At 43.2% G+C, this 19127-nt stretch overlaps 1 protein-coding gene across 1 annotated transcript in view; it reads right to left on the bottom strand.

Moving 5' to 3' along the window:
• Positions 1–7557, bottom strand: part of DSTN (destrin, actin depolymerizing factor) — a 42727-nt gene extending 35170 nt beyond the window's left edge. The window contains exon 1 of the mRNA XM_049869945.1: positions 7447–7557. Coding sequence (XP_049725902.1) covers positions 7447–7449 — 3 coding nt within the window. The 5' untranslated portion in view covers positions 7450–7557. The remainder of the gene's footprint in view (positions 1–7446) is intronic.
• Positions 7558–19127: the final 11570 nt, after the last annotated feature.

Below are 19127 nucleotides of genomic sequence, written 5' to 3'. Positions count from 1 at the left end.
TATGCCAGAATTATTTTAAAGGTGTTACTCTAACAGTACTTGTTTTATCTATCTCAAAGGATTCTCACTATAAAACTCAAATTAAACTGTAATGCAGTACACAAAGGGGAAGTACCATTCAGTTAGTTTAGTACTTAAAACTCAATTTCCACTGTATTAAAAAAAAAAAAAGGGTATATGGGAATGTCATTGTTAGTAGGAGTCAGTCAATTCGGACTCATGGCGACCCCACGTGTGCAGAGTAGAACAGCTCCATAGGGTTTTCAAGGCTGTGACCTTTTGGAAGCAGCTGACCAGGCCTGTCTTCCAAGGCACCTCTGGGTGGGTTCGAACCGCCAAGCTTTCAGCTAGGAGTTGAGTGCTTAACCATTTGCACCATCCAGGGGTATAAAATTAAAGTAATCCATTTCTACAGGAACTTGTCCCTTGTCATAATTAAGAATGCCCTCTCACTCACTAGCATCTGTTCTGAACCTACTATGAGAGAGGCATTCTTGCTATTGTAACGTACAAGCTACATCTCAAGGAAGCTCAAAGGTGCAGTTTCACAAAACATCATAACAAGTGTTAAAAAAGGAATTCATATGTGCTATCACAGCTCTCGGAAACCCTGGTAGCATAGTGGTTAAGTGCGACAGCTGCTAACCAAAAGGCTGGTTCATCAAATCCAACAGGCGCTCCTTGGAAACTCTACGGAGCAGTTCTACTCTGTCCCATAGGGTGGCTATGAGTTGAAATCGACTGGACGGCAGTGGGTTTTTTAATCACAGCTCTCAGACATGTGGACCAATGTAGATAAATAAGTGCTGGTATCCATACCAATTCCATATCACAAATTAAATAGGGCAACCCACAAAAGTCTATACCAGTAAGGTATAAAAGATATAAAAGGCAGAGGATGTTCATCTCCATCACCCCTGGCAAAGAAGAAACTCTACCCTGGCTCGCTCTGCATTCTACCACTCCCAGGAGCCAGACAACAGTGGCGGCTAGAGTTGAGTACTGAACTTCAGTTACTTAGCAGTGTGTGAGTAGCAAAGCATGAAAAGGAAAAGTGCCAGAGGAGGGGAACATCAGTCCTCAGTAGGAGGCACGGGCATTAACAATCACATTCTTGGTGATGTATTTTTTTGCTGATTGATTTTACGGGGACACAAAAAGCTTAGATGAAGACAGGAGGAGTATTTATATAATGTCAGATTCATAGGACGCAGCATGCATGTAAAAACTGATGCAATAAACATATAAAAAAATACTCAACTCACTACTAATCAGAGAGATGCAAACTGAAGTGATGAGAAATCAGTTCATACCAATCATATTGGCAGCCAAGGTTTATAGTCTCATAATACCAAGAGGTGAAAGGACATGGAGAAACAGGCTCATAAATGTGGCCGAGTGGATGTAAAAGAGATTAACCACTATGTAGATTAGAAAACATTCATGCCCTCCCAGGATGTCTGCGCCTAGATAAATACTCAGGGGAGACACATGGAGAGGGTAAAGAAGTGAAATATAACACAGAAACAGTCCATTACAAAGGAGTTTACAATAGTCAAAAAAGGTACAATAGCAAAAAACGTGGAAAACGTCATCAATGGGGGAATGAATAAACTTGTATAGTTAGATAATGGAAAACTAGTCAGCGGTTAAACTAAAAAATGACAAAGCTACAGAAAAATAAAAAATCATCAAAAAATTTATTTAAAAAATTGCAAAATAGTATATGAACCTGATGACATAAAAATTTTACAAACACGTCAAGGCAATATATATTATTAAAGACGCATACATGTATAGCCAAAAGTATAGAAACATAAATGAGAGTGAAATATATCAATTCAGGTGACAATGTTGAACTTGACCTGAGCCATATGCTTTTGGAAAGGAGAGCAAGTTAATAACCGCGTTTTGGGAAAGGGGGAACCACAAAGGACCAGGCCTTTGCATATTCCATGATAAAACCTGTCTCCATCCCTCCTCAAGACTCCCTTGTCTACCTGACTCGGTAAAACCCCAGGTCCCTTTACTTTGCTTTGAGATATTCCTCATTAATGAACGTTCTCCCTATGCCAACAGCCTGAATAAAATCATCTCCTTAATTGTCTGGTACCTTATACCGCCAGCACAGAAGAAGCGGTTCTCTCTGGGGAGCAAAGGGAATGTGCCGAGAAAAAAGGATGCCTATTTAGTTGTCATGGTGACACGTAAAGCTATAACATGAGAAAATGTTAACCTTTTTTTTTTTTGGTTCAAAGGGGTCTGCTGTTCTGTGTCCTTTTCTGCTCAAAACTGTTTCAAAATTAATTTTTTTAATTATTTTAAGCTTGATGTGCAGTCGGAAAAGGTGACCTGTCACAAGTCAATCCTTTACACTCTGTTTTCTCATACGTTAAACAGGTACACCAACACTTGCCTAATCTATTTCACTGGGTTGTTACAAATTAAAAATATATAAAATACGTTATACCATATGGTATATCTGTAACTCAGTCTGAGCCAATTAGCTCAGTTTGTTAAGCAGAGTTAGGGGTGAGATTGGAGTCCCTGGGTGGTGCACATTGTTAACGTGTTCAGCTGCTAACCAAAAGGTCGGAGGTTTGAGTCCCCCCAGAGGCACCCGGAAAGAAAGACCGGGCAATCTGCTTCTGAAAAATCAGCTACTGAAAACCTATGAAGCACAGCATTACATGGGGTCGCCATAAGTCAGAGTCACCTGGATGGCAAGGGGTAACAACTGGTGAGGTATAGATTCTCATGCAGACCCTCACTGTGTTTCAGTGGCATGACTGCACTCATACTTCCCCGCAAGCCATACAGCCGTGCTGCAAATACACACCCTTGGCTACGAGTGGAGCTAGGCACGTCTCCATGGGATCTCTCAATTCACACTCATTAGCGCTACTGGGCAAAGAACTTGAAGAACTTGATGGGGGGCTGGTACGCAACCTTTGTATAAGAAAATACAGGCACACAAAAATTTTGTTTGGGATGTGTAGATGTGGTTATGCTTTTTCTCAGGGTGGGGGGCACCATAAAGTGAGACATTTGAAAACATAAAAACTCATCTTAAAGTGCTCAGAAAGTGATCTTTCGAGTTGGTTTCAAATTGCTTCATTCCCAAGTGCTTCTAGAAGACTTGGTGAGTACCAGGAAGTGATTTTGCTAATTTAGAATCCATCTGCAGTTAAATCTAATCTTGGGGGAAAAAAATCTTTTCTCTAATGGCTAGGCTGAACGGAGCTGCTCTGTGCTCAGAGAGCTAAAAACAAGTAACCTTTAAAAATGGTCGATCTACCAAATTCCAATGGCATTTTTTAATGAGATGGAGAGACAAATCACCAACTTCATATGGAAGGGAAGGAGGCCCCAGATAAGTGAAGCATTACTGAAAAAGAAGAACAAAGTGGGAGGCCTCACTCTACCTGATTTTAGAACCTATTATACTGCCACAGTAGTCAAAACAGTCTGGTGCTGGTACAACAACAGACACATAGACCAATGGAACAGAATTGAGAATTGAGACATAAATCCATCCACATAGGAGCAGTTGATATTTGACAAAGGCCCAAAGTCAGGTAAATGGGGAAAAGACAGTCTTTTTAACAAATGGTACTGGCATAACTGGAAATCCATCTGCCAAAAAATGAAACAAGACCCGTACCTCACACCATGCACAAAAACGAACTCAAAATGGATCAAAGGCCTAAATATGAAATCTAAAACAATAAAGACCATGGAAGAAAAAAGAGGGACAACACTAGGAGCCCTAATACATGGCATAAACAGTATACAAAAAATTACTTACTAACAATGCAGAAGAGAAACTAGATAACTGGGAGCTCCTAAAAATCAAACACCTATGCTCACCTAAAGGCTTCAACAAAAGAGTAAAAAGATTACCTACAAACTGGGAAAAAGTTTTTAGCTATGACATTTCCGATCAGCGTCTGATCTCTAAAAAATCTACAAGATACTGCAAAAACTCAACAACAAAAAGACAAATAACCCAATTAAAAAATAGGCAAAGGATAGGAACAGACAATTCACTAAAGAAGACATTCAGGTAGCTAACAGATACATGAGGAAATGTTCACGATCATTAGCCATTAGAGAAATGCAAATCAAAACTACAATGAGATTTCATCTCACTCCAACAAGGCTGGCATTAATCCAAAAAACACAAAACAATAAATGTTGGAGAGGCTTTGGAGAGACTGGAACACTTCTACACTGCTGGTGGGAATGTAAAATGGTACAACCACTTTGGAAATTGACTTGGCGCTTCGTTATGAAGCTAGAAATAGAACTACTATATGATCCAGCAATCCCACTCCCTGGAATATATCTTAGAGAAATAAGAGCTTTTACACGAACAGATATATGCCCACCCATGTTCACTGCAGCACTGTTTACAACAGTAAAAAGATGGAAGCAACCAAGGTGCCCATCAACAGAGGAATGAATAAATTATGGTATATTCACACAATGGAATAATATGCATCAATAAAGAACGGTGATGAATCTGTGAAACATTTCATAACATGGAGGAATCTGAAAGGCATTATGCTGAGTGAAATTAGTCAGTTGCAAAAGGACAAATATTGTATAAGACCACTATTGTGAGAACTCAAGAAATAGTTTAAACAGAGAAGAAAATATTCTTTGATGGTTATGAGGGCGGAAGGGTATTCACTAATTAGACAGTAGATAAGAACTCTTCTAGGTGAAGGGAACATCAACACACGGTACAGGAGAGGTCAGCACAATCGGACTAAACCAGGAGCAAAGAAGTTTCCTGAATAAACTGAATGCTTCTAAGGCCAGCATACCAGGGGCAGCGGTTTGGGGACCTTGGTTTCTGGGGACATCTAAGTCATTTGGCATAATAAAATCTATTAAGAAAACATTCTGCATCCCACTTTGGAGAGTGGCGTCTGGGGTCTTAAACGCTAACAAGCAGCAATCTAAGATGCATCAATTTGTCTCAACCCACCTGGAGCAAAGAAGAATGAAGAACACCAAGGACACAAGGTAATTATGAGCCCAAGAGACACAAAGGGCCACATAAACCAGAGACTACATCAGCCTGAGACAAGAAGAAGTAGATGGTGCCCAGCTACAACTGATGACTGCCCTGACAGGGGACACAACAGAGAACCCCTGAGGGAGCAGGAGAGCAGTGGGATGCAGGCCCCAAATGCTTGTAAAAAGACCAGACTTAATGGTCTGAGTCTAGAAGGACCCCAGTGGTCATGGCCCCCCAGACCTTCTGTTAGCCCAGGACAGGAACCATTCCCAAAGCCAACTCTTCAGACAGGGATTGGACTGGACAATGGGATAGAAAATGATACTGGTGAATGAGCTTCTTGGATCAAGTAGATACATGAGACTATGCTGGCATCTCCTGTCTGGAGGGGAGATGAGAGGGCAGAGGGGGTCAGAAGCCGGCCGAATGGACAGGAAAAGAGAGAGTGGAGGGAAGGAGTGTGCTGTCTCATTAGGGGGAGAGCAATTAAGAGTATATAGCAAGGTATATATAAATTTTTATATGAGAGACTGACTTGATTTGTAAACTTTCACTTAAAGCATCAAAAAAAAAAAAAAAGTTCGATCTATATTCTGAACTCTCTGAAAAACCATCGCACTAAGAGTAGACTGTAAGTCTTTTTGACCTTCTAAGGCTAACAAGTTTGAAATGTATTTGGAATTCATCCACGTTGATTAATTTTTATTTCTTCCCCCTTCCCCCAAGGACCACTAAATATAACAGACCCTGCATTTTATTTGAATATATACAAACATGAAAGTTAAGCTATATAAAGTTAAAATACTTGATCCTGTTTTTAAACAGAAAATAAAGTCTGTATTACCAACAAGAAAGAAAAAAAACAAAATGTCAAATCAGAAGACCCTAAAGCAAATTTCAGCCCACTTCAAAGCACTTTTATCACAGCGCAGGGCCTTAAATTTATCAGAACTCAAAGTACTTAGGCTAAAAAATAACTGTTTTAGTATAAAATACTATATACAACTTGATGTTAAAAAGTCTTAAGGTGTTGATCCTCCTTATGGCTTATAGAATTAAACCAAAGAACCCAAAACTGAAAAATTTAATATAAAATTCTTTTTACACATTCCCAGTCATCAAGAAATTTGTGGTTAATCTTTTTCTTCCACTAATGAACCAATCTACACAAATTCATGAAAGTGGCAATACCTTAAAAACAAATTGTTATTCTTGAAAGCATTTTGTATGCAGAAAAACTGGTACCAACAGCTTCCAGGCAGACACATCCCATAACAGTGTAATATTTCAAGAAACGCTGGTAAGCCTCTGCCTGCAAATCATTGACCAAAAATGGTAATAGTGTGTGCAGACTGAAGAAAATGACAAAATGTTCCACCTGATCGTCCAGTTAAGGGTTCTGTTTTACAATAAATGAGAATTACACTTTAGAGGGAAAAATACGTAAGTAAAGCGTCCATTTACTAGACTATCCTGATAACTTAATAGACTTAAAAAAAAAAAAAAAAAAAAGCTTTTCCATTTGCTTTTATGAGCATCCCAGCATCATGCCCACACCTGGCACACTAAGTTCTGGAACAGCCAAACTCTTTTACAGGTAAAAAAGGAAACGTTTAATCGTACAGGGACAGACAAGGCAGGGCAGGGGTTAAAGGAGGCTCCCCAAGCTCGACACGCACGACCAGAGCGCTGCTGGAAGCTGACTGCCAGATGCGACAAACAAAGCGGCCGCGAGGCCATTCCGTCTTAGTCATGCCAGGCTCAGGCTCCTTAGGGATTATTCCGCCCGCCAGCGCTCCTCCATAAAGGCCCTATTTTTCTCCTGGAGATGGACAAGCTGCCCAAGCACTCCTCGGGGGCTGAAGCGCGCACGAGTCCCTGACAGCCTCGGTGCCCGGCTCCGGGGGTGCCCGGCTCCGGGGGTGCCCGGCTCCGGGGGTGCCCGGCTCCGGGGGTGCCCGGCTCCGGGGGTGCCCGGCTCCGGGGACGCCCGCAGCACCAAGGAGCGTCGCCTAACGTCGGCGCCCCTTCCTGCCGCTGTGCGGACTCCTCCGGACCGATTCAGCCGAGTGGGCTGGGCGCACCAAGGCCCCGGGAGGGGACACCGCGAAGGGGACGCTCCAGCGCGGCAGCCGGGGAGCCGCCCCGAGCGCGGAGGGCCCGGCCGGGACTGCGGGCGGCCGAAGCCGCGTGCAGGTCCTGCCGGGTCCGGGGGCGCGGGTGGGCGCGGGTGGGCGCTGCTCCCGCCCTCGGCCTCGGTCCCCGCGGCGCACAGACAGGAACCAGCCGCCCCTGCCGCTCCCGCCCTCGGCCTCGACCCCCGCGGCGCCCAGGCAGGCACCCGCCGCCGCTGCCCTCGGCCTCGACCCGCAGGCACCCGCCGCCCCTGCCACGCCTCCGGGCCCCGTCCCGCTCACCATCTTCGTCGGCGGCCGCAGACACGCGGAGACGGGAGCTGGCCGGCACGGGATCTGCGCAGAGCCCTCCTCACCGCAGCGGGACCAGACGACCCAGCGAGGCGGCGACGCGGCGGCGCGAGCCTACCAGGCAGCGGGAGGGCGCGCGCCCGGGCCGGAACGCGGCTGCGCACGTCACGGCCGCCCGCCGTTGCTACGCAACCGAGCGGCCTGGCAACGCCCCGCCCAGCCTGCCCTCCCGACGCCCGGCGGGCGGGGATCCTCCCTCACCTAGGGCGGGCGGGGATGCGACGCGGGAGGAGGGGAGGGAAAGGTAGTGATGGAGGCGTGGGGGGCCGGGCCGCCTCCGCCAGCTCGGGCCTCGGGGGTCGTGGACCCCCCGTCGTCGGCCGGGAGCGAGGAGGGGAGCTTGGCTGGCACCTGCCGCTGAGGGGCGGGGAGAAGCTGGGTTGGGGAGGGGTGGTCCTCGCGCCTCCAGGGGCGGGACCACGTGGCGCCCCGCCCCCTGCGCCGCCGTTGCCCTTATATGGAAGTACGTAGCTACCTGGCCAGGTACAGGCCGCCGCTGGGGGCGGGGCCTGGGGGGCGGGAAAGAAAGGCTGGGCGGGGCCCGCAGGCCCCAGGGAGGGGGCCAGTGGGAGCGGTGGGGCGCAGTGGTGCAGGCAGGGGACGCGAACCGCATTTTTTACCTACTTTGGTGCGATTCCCGCTACCCTCTCCGGATTGGCCCAGGCCGGCACGTCAGGCCCTCGGGTGAGGGGAAAAATCTGCACATTTTTCCCCCTTCCCGCGGCGACCGTGGCCATTTCGAGTGCTCTATGACTCACCGCTAATTTCAGGTCTGGAAAACAAGCAACGATTTATTTATCTTTGGGAACAGCCTGGGGAAGGAGGCCCGGCAGCCCGCAGGGGTGTGGCTGGGAAACGGCAAAGTTGTCTCAGCACGATGGCGCCAGCCCCGCTGCTCGGTTTGGGGGCTTTTAAGTTTGGGATTGTGATCTTTTTAATGGATGGTTGCATCAGAAACCGTTTTCAGAGAGCTAGAAGGAACGAATCCAGGCTTTTTGCTGAGGGCGTTTTGGTGGAAAATAAAGGGAACGGAGACAGATTCCCAGCTGGAATGATTACCTAACTTTGTTTTAAGTTTAATTTAGGCTACCGAGAACATCGTGGCTTCTACCAAAACTATTTTAATTCCCCAAATGTTGAGGCTTTTGGACAAGGCGGTTAGTATGTTTTTTTCTTCTGGGCTCTGTGTAATATATAGGTTGTCTGAGGTTCTTTTCCTGCCCGCTCGACATAGAAACCTGTTTCTCTTTACTCTTGTCCTGGGTTTTTTTTTTTTTTTTTTAAGAGAGCAAGCCAAGTTGTGGCATTTCGTGGCTTTTCCTACCTGCCCCCCTCCCCCCGATTTCTGGGCAGGCTAGAGCAGTGGTTCTCAAACTCGGCCATTCATCAGGATCACCTAACTTGTTAAAAGTCAGATTTGTGGGCCCCACCCCCATAGTTTCTGTCTGCATGTCTGGGGTCAGGCCTGAGAATTTGCATTTCTAACAATTCCCAGGTAAGGCTAATGCTGCTGATTTGGGACCACACTTTAAGAGCTCTCTCTGCTGAGGGAACCTACCTGTATCCAACTGCAGCTGGAACCTTTTCTCTATCATATAGAACTCAATGGCCCTCCCACCTCCAAGTCTTTAAAGACTTATTTCTGGTCCAAAATCGAATCGTGTTCGTTTAAGGACACGTATCTGCCTGTTCCAGCCTCTCTGCTACATTTCATCCTCCACTTTGCCACCAAACCAAAAAAAAAAAAAACCCAAACCCACTGCCATCCAATGGATTCCGACCTATAGTCACTCTGTAGGGTTTCCAAGGCGATGGAAGTGGAGTGCCACATCTTTCTCCCATGGAGCAGCTGGTAGTTTCGAACCTCTGACCTTTGGGTTAGCAGTTGATTGCCTTAACCACTGCACCACCAGGGCTCCTTTTGCCACCAGAGTTATGTCCAAACCTGAATCTCATATCACTTCCCTGCTTAAAACTGACAGTGACTTCCTCCCAGTTCTCCTAGGTCAGTCTGGCCCTTCTGCTCTGGCCTCAGCCTACCTTTTCTGCTGTGTCTACCACATCTTCCTAAGCGTTTCTACTGCTCCACTCAGACTAAACTTCTAATTCCAGAATCCTTCTTGGTCTTTCTAACTGCCATGATCATGGGCCTGGTCTTTTCTCAGCCTGGAAGTTCTTAATCACCCTCGAGTCTGTGAAGACTTCTCTGACCAATTCCCAAAGACTTCGACAGTGGTTCCTTCTATAATTCTGCAGTTCAGCCTTCTCAGACTTTACTAAGCATCCAGATCACTGAGGATCCTGCTAAAATGCAGACTCTGATTCCGGAGGTTAGAGGTGGGGCCTGAAATGCTCGCAGGTGATGTGGATGCTGCTGGTCCTGGGACCACGCATTGAGTAGAGAGGACTTCAGGTTTTCCCCTACTCTTCAAGTAGCTCAGTAGTTGTTTATATGTATTTGCCACCACCACTGGTTAGACTGGGCTCTCCTCGAGGAGAAGGGGGTTTAGAGTACATCTTATATGAGCTGGCATAGCCTGGACATATTGTCAACCCAACCAAACAAGTTGCGGTTGAGTCGGCTGTGACTCATGGCGACCCCATGTGTATCAGAGTAGGACTGTGCTTCATAGGGTTTTCCATAGCTGACTTTTCAGAAGTAGATTGCCAGGCCTTTCTTTCCAGGTACCTCTGCACATGGACTTGAACCTCCAAGCTTTCTGTTAGCAGCCAAGCATGTTAACTGTTTGCACCACCCAGGGACTTGTGACACACAGTAAATTGCTCAATAAATATTTATTCACTTAAATAACCAGTATCTGAAGAAGTTTTAGGATTTATCAGGCAAACTTCTATACCAGCTCATTGTAACCTAAGATGAGCCCCCATTTTTCTTAAGGTCCCATTGAACATTAGTCTCTGCATTTGCACCCTAATTTTCCTGGGTATTTTCATCCCTCCTCAACCTCTAGCGGAATGAAAAGGGGAAGGGTTTTAACATAAAAAAAAAAAAAACAACAAAAAAAACATAAGTCTCTCCTTAAGTACTAAAGCTGTATTCCATTTCTCATTTAGAAAACATTTTGCATACTTGATAATCTGTGAACATACAAGCACTTTCATTTAAAACCGTAAGTGGCAGGGGAGAATAAATTATGCATTAATGAAGAGTTTGGGGAGAGACATGTGTTAATATTCTGGGAAAAGCTCCTTTGCAAGGGAACATAACCCTATCGGTATACAGCATAGCAAAAAGTATTTTTAGTCCCTTTTCTACCTCCCTGGAAATTCACCTGTTCCCTATCCAGTGCTCTTATTTATGTCTGTAGTCATTTTAAAAAATAAATTTTATCACATAAGTAAGACATGAATGTATTATCATAAAATGCTCAAACACTACAAATAAAAGAAATCCGCTGGAGCACCCCTACTCCCCACTCCCATACTCTCAGTCCCCTCCCCAGAGGTAACTGCTGGCAATGGTTTGGTCCATGGTGCTACAGACTTTCTATGCCTTTACAATATGTAGGTACTCAAAGGAAGATACCTTGTGAATGTGTTTTTGTGTGTGTTTTGTGTAATAGTTTTATGCCGGGTGTTGTCAGGTACTGCCCCTTGCTTTTGTGCACTTAATGGTGAGCTTGCCGTATCTATAAATCATCCCTCATAGTGGCTGGAGAGCACAAGTGTCGTTTGTTTAACCTTTCTCCTATTAACGGCCATTTAGGTTGTTTAAAATTCTTAGCTATTACAAAGAACGCTGCAATAAACGGCGTTGTGCACAGCCTCTTTGTATGTATAAGTTTGTGTGTGTATACACACACAGGAAAAAAAAATAGACATTCCTTCTGGGCTCATAATTTCAACTGCAGGTATTTCTCTGAGAAGTGAGATATACCTGCAGTTGAAATTGTTCGGCCAGAAGAACTGTGTATATTTTTAATAATTAAATATTAAACATTGCTGGATTACTTTCCAAAAAGGCTGTGCCAATATATACTCCCACCTACATACAGTATTTGAGAATATCTGTGTATTCTCCACTGACTTTTTTTTTTTGCTTTGCAAATTTTTTTATGTAATTTTATTTATTTTTAGTTTTTGAGACTATACACAACAAAAGATGCACCAGTTCAACAGTTTCTGCATGTACAATTTAGTGACATTGATTACGTTCTTCGAATTGTGTAGCCATTCTCATCCCTTTCTGAGTTGTTCATCCCCCATTAACGTAAATTCACTACCCCCTAATCTTTCGGGGCTGATGTTATCAATTTGGTCCATATAGATACTTCTCAAGGCAGATATCTTTTACTAAAATTAAACTTTTGTTTGGTTTTAAGAAGACTTCGGGGGATATTTTTGGTTTAAGGTTTAAAAATTATCTTAGGGCAATAGTTTTAGGGGTTCATGCAACCTTCATGACTCCAGGAAGTCTGGAGTTCATGAGAATTTGAAATCCTGTGCTGCCTTGTCCCTCTTTTGACTTCTTATTAAAAGTTTGAGATGTCCCAGAACAGACAAAACCTAAACTATGATGAAAAAAATCAGAGCAGGTGCTGACTGGGCTGGGAGTGGGGATTGACCCAAGAGGGGCCTAAGTGAATTTTTAGTGATGGAAATGTTTTATATCTTGATAAGGGTTTAGGTTATATGTTGCTGTTAGGTGCCATCGAGTCTCTTCCGACTCACGGTGACCCTATAGGTTACATAGGTGTATGGCTTTCTCAAAATTTGTCTTAAGATTTGTGTGTTTCACTGTATATAAATTTTACTTACAAAGAAAAGTTGATAATAAAAAAGAACCCTGGCCTAAACAAATACTGAACTCTAATTAAGTGTATGTTGAAGTGTTTACAGTGAAGTAAAGTGATGTCTGCAACTTACCTTGATATGCACCCAAAAAATGAGATGGATTAATGATGGATTGATAGATGGATAGGTCTGCGATAATGTTAGCCTATGAGTGTTACTTGTAGAATCTAAGTGGTGAGTATTTGGATGTTCACTGAACAATTCTTTCAACTTTTTTGTATATTTGAAAATTTTCATATTAAAATTTGGAGGGGGGAATTTTGAGGGGAGAGAAAACATTTATTGAGGACATACTATATGTTGGGCACGTATATCATCTCATTTAGTTTTTCTAGTACAAGCATAACTCAGAGATATTGCACGTTCCGTTCCAGACCACCGTGATAAAGTGAATATCACAATAAAATGAGTTGCAGGAATTTTTTGATTTCCTAGTACATATTTTTTTTTTTATAAAAGTTATGTTTACACTATACTGTAGTCTATTACATGTGCAATACCATTATGTCACAAAAAAGTGTACATACCTTAATTAAAAAATACTTTATTGCTAAAAAATGCTAACCATCAAAATGCTGGCCTTCGGCCAGTCACAATCTTTTTGCTGGTGGAGGGTCTTGCCTCAATATTGGTGGCTGAAACTGATCAGGGTGGTGGTTGCTGAAGTTTGGGGTGACTGTGGCGATGTCTTAAAATAAGACAATGATGAGGTTTGCCACATCGATGGACTCTTCCTTTCACGGAAGATTTCTCTGTAGTATGTGATTCTGTTTGATAGCATCTTACCCACAGTAGAACTTCTTTCAAAACCGGAGTCAGTTCTCTCAAACCCTGTCACTGCTTTATCAACTAAGTTTATGTAATATTCTAAATTCTTTGTTGTCATTTCAACAATGTTCACAGCATCTTCACCAGGAGTAGATTCCATCTCAAGAAACTGCTTTCTTTGCTCACCCATAAGAAGCAACTCCTCGTCTGTTAAAGTTTTGTCATGAGATTGCAGAAATCAGTCACAGCTTCAGGTTCCACTTCCAATTCTAGTTGTCTTGGTATTTCCAGCACATCTGCAGTTACTTCCTCCACAGAAGTCTTGAACCCCTCAAAGTCATCCATGAGGGTTGGAATCCACTTCTTCCAAACTCCTGTTAATGTGATATTTTGACCTCCTCCCATGAATCCTGAATGTTCTTAGTGGCATCTAGATTAGTGAATCCTTTCCAGAAGGTTTTCAATTTACTTTGCTCAGATCCTTCAGAGGAATCACTATCTGTGGCAGCTATAGTTTTATGAAAAGTATTTCTTAAATAATAATAAGACTTGAAAGTCGAATTTACTCCTTGATCCATGTGCTGCAGAGTGGATGTTGTGTTGGCAGGCATGAAAACAGTATTAATCTCCTTGCACATCTCCATCAGAGCTCTTGGGTGACCAGGTGCATTGTCAGTGAGCAGTCATATTTTGAAAGGAATCTTCTTTTCTGAGCAGTAGGCCTCAACAGTGGGCTTAAAATATTCAGTAAACCACGTTGTAAACAGATGTGCTGTCATCCAGGCTTTGCTGTTCCATTTATAGAGCACAGGCAGACTAGATTTAGCATAATTCTTAAGGGCCCTAGGATTTTTAGAATGGTAAATGAGCACTGGCTTCAACTTAAAGTCACCAGCTGCATTAGCCCCTATAAGAGGGTCAGCCTGTCCTTTGAAGCTTTGAAGCCAGGCACTGACTTCTCCTCTCTAGCTGTGAAGGTCCTAGGTGGCATCTTCTTCCAGTACAAGGCTGTCTTGTCTACACTGAAAACCTGTTGTTCAGTGTAACCGCCTTCGTCAGTTATCTCAGCCAGATCCTCCGGATGACTTGCTGCACCTTCTACAGCAGCATTTGCTGCTTCACCTTGTACTTTTACGTCATGGAAATGGCTTCTTTCCTTAAACCTCATGATCCGTCCTCTGCCAGCTTCAGACTTTTCTCCTGCAGCTTCCTCACCTCTCTCAGCCTTCATAGAATTAAGAGAGTTAGGGCCTTGCTCTGGATTAGGTTTTGGCTTAAGGGAATGTTGTGGCTGGTTTGATCTTCTATCTAGACCATTAAAACTTTCTCCGTATCAGCAATTAGGCTGTTTGCTTTCTTATCATTTGGGTGTTCCTTGGAGTAGCACTTTTAACTTCCTTCAAGACCTTCTCCTTTTCATTCACAACTAACTGTTTGATGCAAGAGGACTAGCTTTTGGCCTATCTCAGCTTTCGGCATGCCTTCCTCACTAAAACTTAATCACTGTTATCTTTTCATTTAAAGTAAGAGATGTGACTCTTCCTTTCCCTTGAACACTTAGAGGCCGTTGTAGCATTATTAATTGGCCTAATTTCAATATCATCATATCTCAGAGAGTAGGGAGGCCCGAGGAGGAGAGGAAGAGAGATGGGAGAATGGCCGGTCAGTGGAGCAGTCAGAACGCACACATTTATCAATTAAGTTTGCTGTCCTATATGGGCATGGTTTGTGCCGCCCCTAAACAATTACAATAGTAACATCAAAGATCACTGATCACAGATCACCATAACAGGTATAATAATAATGAAAAAGTTTGAAATATTGCGAGAATTACCAAAATGTGACACAGAGACATGAAGTGAGCATGTGCTTTCGGAAAAATGGTGCTGATAGACCTGCTCAACATAGGGTTGCCACAAACCTTCAATTAAAAAAAAAAATGCAACATCTGCAAAGTACAATAAAGGGAAATGCAATAAAACCAGGTATACCTGTAATTTTTTGAAGCTTCCAGGCTATCTCTCTGATCTCAGGTCCTACCACTGTCTCCCTCGTTCACTTCCCTCCAGCCACTTGGCCCTTCCTGCTGCTCCTCAAAAACTCCAGGCATGCTCCTTCCTTACCTGGACCTTGGGGCTTTTACACTGACTGTATCTCTGCCACAAGAACACTTCTTCCCCAGACATGCACAAGCCTTGCTCCTGTGTGACGTCCTGGTGAAACATCACATTCTCATGGGGCCTTCTCTGTCCACCTACTTAAAATGGAAACTCCCTCCCCAAACACCCTGCTTCCTCTTTCCTGTTGTATTCCTCTCACTGTGCTTATTATTTTCTAACACATTGTACATTTTGCTTACTTCTTTTTATTTTCTTGCCTGTCTCCCTTACAGAAACGTAACTATCAAGGCTGGAACTTGTCTCTGTTCTGTTTAACTCTCTGTCCCAAACCCCTAGAGTTGAGATTGTCACAGAGTGTGTATTTAATAACTATTTGTTAAATGAATAAAAGAGGTAGTGCTTTAGCAAGGATTGTATTCTGCTGTAAACTTATGAAATTGTGTTGTTAAAAATAAATCAGAACTCTAAAGAGATTGGAACATAAGGTTTATTCTGAACAGTTATTCTATATTCATATAGGGAGATCGTTCTGATTGCCCAAAAAAGGCTCGAAGTAGGCTAGTTACAAAAAAGCTTATAAAGAGAAGAGGAGAGAGAAGAATAGAAGAGTGACCATTGGCTAATCTTAACAGGATTGATTGAATGCTGCTATGATACCTTTTGAAATTTAAGTAAACCTGGCTTTGAACAGGAAAGAAAAGATTAGCAACTTTGGGTGAAAAAAAGCAGCTGGTGGGATTAATTTTGGGTCAGGAATCTTTTTTATGGATAATATTTGGGTTCTGGGGTAAGAAAAGCCTTAAAATCAAAGCAAGATGTCAGTTATTAATTTTTTTTTCTTTGTCAGTGTCTTAAGCCACTATTTTTTTATATGTGAGGTTTATTTAATATACAAAAGAAATATATAGGTAAGAAATTCTGATTTGGTTTATTGGCTGTACTGTGTTGGAGACCCAGGCTCAATCTTGTTGATTTCTACTGCATAGATTCCCAAGATCAACTCATGGTCCAAGATGGCTATTAGGGCACCAGCCATTAGTTCCACATTCCAGGCAGTAAGAAGAAAGAAAGAAGGTAAAAAGGGCAGCCCTTTCCTTTTAAAGAAACTTCTCCAAAGTACCACACAGGGCTCCCACTTATGTCTCAGTGACCAGAACTTAGTCACATGGGAAATGTGGTCTGTTCTCTGAGCAGCAATGTGCTCAGCTAAAAGACTAGGAAGAGTGGCTGAGTGAATATTGGTAGATAACTAGCGGTGGCTGCCACAGGCAGGTATTGTTATTGGTCCCATTCTATAGATGAGGTAAGGTAAAGAAGTGTTCCTTGGGAAGCCAGAGGGGTAAGTGATCTGCTCCCAAACCCATGAATTTTAACACCAGGCTACATGACACATCACTCATGGATGAGACTGAAAAGAGAACTGAGCTCTCTCTTGTTGCTTCCCTAATACCGTAAAATAATAGAGGGGGTTTGTTGGCAAAACTAAATAAATGGAAGCTAGAGAAAATACATTCTGGACATCCCTTCATTCACTGCTCATAGCTTAGTCCTGATGGATCAGGCAGCCCCAAGGGTCCTGGCATCTACTTTAGAGAAAGGCCAGATATACGTATGTATATTCATGGGAGTGATGCAGTTCCACATGGTAACAGTATTGATTTCTCTATTAGTCCTCAAGGTAAAGTCACGAACCTCTACTTTATTTTAAAAGTTGTACCAGCCTGAGACCAGAAGAACTAGATGGTGTCCGGGCACCACCAATGACCATTCTGACAGGAGGGAACACAACAGAGAGTCCTGCATGGAGCAGGAGGAAAGTGTGGAACAGAACTCAAATTCACATAAAAACCAGCTTAATGGCCTGACAGACTGGAGGAACCCCTGAAACTATGGCCCCCAGAAGTTCTGTTAACCCAGAACTGAAACCATTCCAGAGACCCACTGTTCAGATAAAGATTGGACAGGCCTGTAAAACAAAAAATAATTCATGTGAGGAATGCGCTTCTTAGTTCAATCAGATACAGGAGACTAAATGGGCGGCACCTGTCTGGAGGTGGGATGAGAAGGCAGGAAGGGACAGGAACTGATTGAATGAACATGGGAACCTGGAGCGAAAAGGGGGAGTGTACTGTCGTGTTATAGGGCTAGCAACTAATGTCACAAAACAATATGTGTATAAATTTTTGTATGAGAAATTAACTTGAGCTGTAAACTTTCACCTAAAGCACAATTTAAAAAAAAAGTTTGAACAGCTATCATAAGTATTTTTTTTTCCTCAGGTAATAAATAGTGTGCTTCTTGAGTTGAACGATGAATAAATGGAGTAGAAAGTGGAGCAACAATAGTAACCCATAATCCTTAATCTTTGGAACATATACTGTCTCTGAGAGTCTGATGAGAAGTATAGAGCCTCTCTCCAGAAGAACATTCACTTCTACTCAAAAGCGTGGCCTACAATTTCAGGGAGCTCATGGACTATCCTGAAACCTGTCCTTTAAGTTAGATATTTCAGGAAAGCTTTGGGAAATGTTCTAAAAAGGAATCCAGTGTAGGGGTAAACAAACAATTCCGCAGTCCCTCACCCCTGACCCCACCCCTACACCAAAATAGGAGTTGGTACTACAGTGGTTATCAGTTTAGCATGGAATCTTCCAGACCTTTATAAAAATATTAAAAAATATATTTTTATAACATAGAGCACTTTAAAAAATGTAAATGGTCTCAACAATTCTTATAGGACTTCAGCTTGGTTTTATTCATTCGTTCAACATATCTTGGGGATCTAATCATGGTGTCTTCCCATTCTTAATTAGCACGGTACATTCTTTCTGTGGTTGTGAGCTGGTTGCTATATTTGCAAAGAACGAAAATGAGCCACAAGAGATTCTGAAAGGGACACGTAAAGGAATCAAGTATTTGGCTTAAGAACAGACTAAATGAGTTTGAATTTTTCAGAGTGGGAAGATGAAGCCCAAGGGTTGAATATAATCCCAAGTTATAAAATCATGAAGGGTAAGAATGAAGTGAATAGAAATTTCGCGTTAAATTCTAACAAATAAGAATAAGAGAGCTTCTCTTAAAGCTCAAAAGAGGTAATTTTAGGTAAAATAGAAGTACTGTTTCACACAGTGGGTAAGAATGGGAGGAAGATGGCAAGGGAGAAGGAAAGTGTGCCACAGATATCGACAGGCCAGGAGTAGCAAGCTCTCTGGTTGGGATCCATCTTTCCCACCCCGATCCTATTACTCTCTGCAGACCTCTGCCTCTCCCGTGGCGACTGTAGGACAAGAAAGCCTCAACCTGCAAAGCACTAGAGCCCTGCTGGTATGGCGAAATGATACCAACACACACAAGTGGGCTGCTCAGGCCCTAAGCTTTCCTTCCCCTGCCCCCTCACATCCTGGAACAGATAGGGGCAAGGATACTAGGAAATCATCTTTAGGGTACAGGACCTGCTGGTTGGGGTGTGGTGGAGGTTGAACTCAGATCGCAACATCAGAGGTTCCCGAGCTTGGTGCACCCCCATCTGTCCCCCTAAACCCTGTGAGACCGGCATCAGTTCTCACCCCTCCTCCAAGCCAAGGTAGATGAAAATCCCGAAGAAATATGAGCCCACAGGTAAAGATCATGAGACAGGTGGAATTCAAGCATTATGAATGAAAGACAGCATGCTAAATAAACTCAACCAGAAGATGCAGTACAGGAAATTAGAAATCAAAAGATCATAGTAAACATTCTCAGGGAGAAAGGAAAGATATTGGGAAACCAGAAGCAGGACCAAGAAGTTGTGGAAAAGTTGGATGCATTGGGAATATAAAAAAAAAATTTTTTTTTGTACTAGAAGACTCGATGGATGGATGGAAAATAAACTAAAAAAAAAGTTACGAAGAAAAGACAAAGATGCAAACA

The sequence above is a fragment of the Elephas maximus genome, chromosome 25 (assembly GCF_024166365.1).
Source record: "Elephas maximus indicus isolate mEleMax1 chromosome 25, mEleMax1 primary haplotype, whole genome shotgun sequence".
NCBI classification, from domain to species: Eukaryota; Metazoa; Chordata; class Mammalia; order Proboscidea; family Elephantidae; genus Elephas; species Elephas maximus.
The sequence above is the reverse complement of the archived record's forward strand: the minus strand, read 5'-3'. Positions and strand labels throughout refer to the sequence as shown.